The sequence below is a fragment of the Morus notabilis genome, unplaced genomic scaffold (assembly GCF_000414095.1).
Source record: "Morus notabilis unplaced genomic scaffold, ASM41409v2 Scaffold1428, whole genome shotgun sequence".
In the NCBI taxonomy this organism is placed as follows: Eukaryota; Viridiplantae; Streptophyta; class Magnoliopsida; order Rosales; family Moraceae; genus Morus; species Morus notabilis.
The window spans coordinates 180,540-185,892 of record NW_010362485.1 but is presented as its reverse complement, the minus strand read 5'-3'; the positions used below and the strand labels follow the sequence as shown (position 1 = coordinate 185,892).

Sequence of the window (5,353 nt, the reverse complement as noted above, 5' to 3'; positions counted from 1 at the left end):
GGGGGCGGCCTTGGAGGTTCCTTAATAGTTTTTCCTATTTTCGTCTTCGAGGGAAAATTCCAAGAAAATACAACTGCTGATTGTGATAACTGATAAGTATGACCCAACTACTTGTATTGGTTTTTGAGTTCTTGAACTTAAAGGTTAACTAGATAATTTTATGAAGTATGAAATTTATTGCCATATACAGAAGAAAAACAATATTCCCTTCCAAGTAGTTGTGGGTTTTCTTTTTTATTGTTTTTTTTTTCTTACCCTAATATCTACTAAGTTTAAATATTCTCTTTGTCTTACATACCTCAATTACTTTAATAAAAAAAAAAAAGGTTCTCCTTTTCTTTTTCCCGTTTGTGAATCACTTGCTTGGACTGAGCCACCAGAATAATTTTGTTTACAGTGTCTGACTTGAACGATATTAAACTAAACAAAAGCTTGCTTACCATTTCATACTTAATTCTCCAATTTGTTGGCTAATATGTTAGTAAGAACTAGTGGGGAAATTTTGGAGTAATATGCCTTAGTGATATAGGAACTTGAAGAACACCATGTACTTGCAAATTATACATTCAAAGTGATGTGGGGGCTTCTTGTGTGGCCCTTTTCATGAATCATGAACATTGAACTTCTTGCTAGAAATGACTTGCTAAGATTTCCCTTGTCGATTACTGTGCAAGTTTCAATTAAGGGCCTTTATTACAAGTTGGAAGTTGATGTACTTTACATGTCTAGAGGAGTCGGGCACGGGGTGCCAATAGGCTCCAAGGCCATTTTGCGCCTACTTTGGAAGTTTGTGTGAATTATTGGCCATTGGAAAGGCCATTTGCTTCAAGACCAAGGAAACCACATAAAATCTGATCTTCTAGGTTGTTAAATGGTTCTGAAAGTTGTCATCAAGCAGGGTTTGGTACTAGAAGATTCAGGAGGACCGACCAGGAAAATATCATTATTCTATGCGCTGCAGAGAATAGAGATTAGTTTTGAGTTTGGATACGTTCCCTTGTATTGTTTCTATCAACCCGAACTTGGAAGTCAGCTGTGAAATTTGGGAAAGTGTAATAAAAGTCGAAAGAAGTGCTCTGCTAACTCTTAAAGCTCAGGGGTTCATGGGATGGTTAATATGTCACAATGACTTTTGAGTGTGGTTGAATTCTTTGGAAACCTTGAATGGATGTCCGCATAATTTTAATATCCATGACTCTGTTTGTCAAGATTTTTGACATACTCGTGAAAAACCAATCAATACAGCTGTGGAGTTCACGTTGATGATTCTCTCTATTCCCATTTGATTTCACTGCCATTTAACTAATAAGTTAAAATTTGAGTTGTTTCTTTTATTTCAGTTATTAGTGAGTATGAATTTTACGTTGATTCAAGCCCTCAAGTTTCTCCACAAATAGATTCTGCATAAAAATCAAAGCATCAAGAGGTTATAGCCAAATTTTTATTGTGGGATAATCAGTTAAGTTAAAGAGACTGTTCTCCTTTACTTTAGATACGGATTCTGTGTTAGTTACATAGCACTTTCAACTTAAAGCTCTCAAATGCCTACCTGAACAAGATATTTCATGATGTCTTCTTTCTGTCAACTCAATCAAGAGTTAAGTTGTACAAGATGTATTTCACTGCAGTAGGAAATTTTGTAACACCCGGTTCTTCTTTGTGAAAACCATAGTTTGTGCGTCTTATTTTATATTTCACGACAACTCATAAATTTATGGTTTTGGTATCAGTCTCTGTCCTAGACATATCTTTTAACAATTGTTGTTATTCAGAAATTTGGCCTCAAGAGTTATCTAGTTAGTTAACCTTGAAAGTAATTATACTAAAACCTTATTACAATGAAAAAACTCCCTTTTCAAAAGTCTGGCTCAATGGTCATGGCTAGTAGCTTTGAGCAAAACCATTTTGACTACTCAGAGCAGTTATGCAGTTAGCTCCTGACTGTCTATATTCTTCCATGGCAGGCGACGATCATAAAGGCGGCAGATTACAGCTATTGTAAATACGATAAAGATATTGCAACTGCCTTAGGCCTGAGTGCAGTTCTGTTATTGACTGTCAGTCAACTTCTTATAATGGTGGTGAGCCGTTGCTTGTGCTTCGGGAAGGCTTTAAGGCCCAGCGGTTCTAGGTCTTGCGCTATAGCACTGTTTATTACTTCTTGGTATGTTGTTAAGCCAACTTTCTTTTTTTTTTTCGGGTTGATAATGCTCATAGATAATTCTTGGTTTGAATTGCTTACCGATTCTTTTCAAAGCTTTATGCACTTCTGATGTTTCTCCCATTCAAGACTTAAAGTTGATCTTTTTCCGCATGTGAATTTCAGGGTATTCTTCATCATTGCTGTGTCATGTTTGCTCGCGGCATCAGTGAGAAACGCGTACCACACGAAGTACAGGAATGCCTTGTCGTGTAAAGTAGTAAGGAAAGGGATCTTTGCAGCTGGAGCTTCCTTCGTTGTCCTTACAGGTATCGTCTCAGAGCTCTATTACGTTAGCCATTCAAAGGCAAACGATGGTGAGGCGACTTATGCCAGAGACACCGGCGTGAGGATGGGAAATCTATAGTCTAATCTGGCTCTCTTTACTGAAGAAAAAGGAGGATTGCGACATGTCCTGCTTAGAACAATGGTTGGTTGGTAGACCTTAATTATGGTATCTGTGGACAAGAACAGAGCATGTGATATACACACAATTATTGTATGACACGGATTTTTTTTTTTTTTTTTTTGCTAGGGGGTATGATCATATGGAGTGTTAATTAGTTGGGATTTTACTCTTGTGCTTTTGCGTTCGTTCAAACTGGCTGTTTAAATTATAAAGTAAATATTATTCGTGTCTTGACGTTGTGAAAATTGCTTGGGGTGCACTATTGACATTGAGCATGATAACTAGTAGAGTGGCCTCCACCAGCGGGTATATTGTAGCGTGAGACCCATTCTCTGTATATTTAAACTGGTGTCTGTTTAGAGAAAAGGAGATAAATACGTGCATGAGTTTTGATTTTTATCTTTTATTCTTATTCAGTATTCTTTTAGTCAAATAACACTATATTAGTTAAAAAAGTATTAATCAAGAACAAGAAATAAAAATTTAAACACGTGCACTCTAAAGATAAATTAAGTCATTTTCTCGCCTTTTTATCATTGTTATTGACATCACCCTTTACTTCTTTCTTTATCCTTTTTCTTTTTTGTATGCTGCAAATTGTTTTCATGAGCAAAACTGCAAGATGTGATCTTAGAGCTTAACTACTAAGGTTCGAGGTTAGATGACACGGTTCCAAAACTAAATAAATAAATAAATAAAATAGATGGTATTGTCCTATGGTTCATGGGCGTCATCCGATAAAGGTAGAATTCACAAAAGGGAAGTTTGAACCCCTACTATTTGAAGTCTACATAACAAGATTTATCATCTCCAATTTTGTATATGATCAATCTCTCTTGACGAGACTTACATCAGTTGGATATCTCTAGTTTTAAGATAATTTTTTATTGGTAAGGTATAAAAATATTAGTATGACATAATTTTGAACTGTCAAATAGATTATACACTAAAATCGCTCAACGACTTGCTTCTTAACGCATTCTTGCCCAAATGAAATGGGATTAATTAAATTAATAAGCTAAGCCTATGCCAGGAAATAAGGATCCAACTTTACTCGAGTCATCGGAAGATCTATTCCTGCATTTGTTGTTGACTTGACTCTCGAGCTTCACACAAACACAATGGCATAGGTGATAGGTGCGATATGATAGAGAAATTTGCTAAACTTACCAGTGTATGAGTCTAAATTTTTACCATTTACTCTTGATTATACCCTTTTAATTAATATAGTTATTTGATTAAAAAATATATTAAGAAAGAGTAAGGGGTAAAAATTTAAATTCATACACTCTAAGAGGTATTCGTCTCTTTTTTTTAATATGAAACACATCACATAAGCGAGTGACTGAGATTGTTGTGGAGATCACCAATTCGAAAAACTCCCTCATAGATGATCTTTTGCCATTTTCCTCCTGCACTTATTCCTAACTAGATCCAATTTGACCTACCAGACGCAAGCGTGATACTTGCGTAGTGACCATCCACCCTATTGTTGGGCTGTCAAATTTCATAACCCTTTGTATCACCCCTTAAATTGGATTTTTAAAAAAAAAATCAATTTAACGAGACTTGATAAGGATGTAACACATCAGGACTTAGCAAAGTACTTTTTTTTTTTTTTTTACTCCAAAACTCTCCTATCATAAAGCTAGCGATGAACTGATTTTTTTGTCCCTTTGGGACATCCAAGTGGTTGGCATCCACTTATCTGGAGGACCTGGCATGGTTTCCCAAAGTGCTATTGAAACACAATTAATTTAATTTGAGCGTGGGGATCCTAAAACTCATTCTAACCACCATCTTCTAATGAAATATTCTGTGGGTCCATATCAAAATATGTGGGCATTGTACCTTGCTGTTAACGATAAAGAAACATGGCTTCGACTTGTGGCCCCCTAATGCACATGTTAGGTAGTGATCCGTATATATATGTGTGTGTGTATAGTACATACATACACATATATATATATATATATATAATATAATATGTGACTGGGGAACGAGAGGATGAGAAAAGACCAGCAATGGATTAATGAAGATTTTAATGCTAAAAGTACGAGCAGGGGCATTATAATGAACAATCAAGTATGCAACGTGATCACATATTATTCTGCAATGTCTTCGCAGGAGTATAAAATTAATAATGCTTCAAAAGCTGCCCTACGACCGAAATGCTGTCCAATATATAGTTCTCATGAATAAGTGGTCGTGAAATGTAAAGAGAAATAACAAATCCATGTACTATCCATTCATATATCCAAAACCATATATACCCACAAGAATCTTCCATCATATAATTCCTCTTAGCTAGCCAGCCCTGCTGGTTGGAGACCCCATTTCCTGTCATCCCTATCTCAATATGAAACGACATCTTTTTTCACGCCAGATGCTGAACACCGCATCAAAAAAAAATAATAATAAAATAAAAAAGTTGTAATTGGAGTTCATAATTTTTTTTTTTTTTTTTTTTTTTTTTTTTTTTTTGTGTTTTCAAGTGTTAAGAGAATTATGGATATTGATCTGTTTAGCATTATCTTGGGAAGACCTCTCTAATCTTTGGTTCATTCCGAAATTGTTATAAATAACCAAACCAGAGTTTATAATGTATAAATAGAAGAAATCTCTACTGCCTAGCTATATCATAAAACATACCGAATAATATTTTCATGGCAGTACAAATTTGCATCTCCCGAAAACTTCGATGATCAAATTCAACAATATCATATGAAGAGAAACATGATCGC

General features: G+C 35.3%; 1 protein-coding gene across 1 annotated transcript in view; it reads left to right on the top strand.

The window, feature by feature from the left end:
• The window catches only part of LOC21395350, a 3,458-nt gene extending 474 nt beyond the window's left edge, over positions 1–2,984 (top strand). The window contains exons 2-3 of the mRNA XM_010102262.2: positions 1,965–2,164; positions 2,327–2,984. Of these exons, the coding sequence (XP_010100564.1) occupies positions 1,965–2,164; positions 2,327–2,567 (441 nt within the window). The 3' untranslated portion in view covers positions 2,568–2,984. The remainder of the gene's footprint in view (positions 1–1,964; positions 2,165–2,326) is intronic.
• The last annotated feature ends 2,369 nt before the right edge of the window (positions 2,985–5,353 follow it).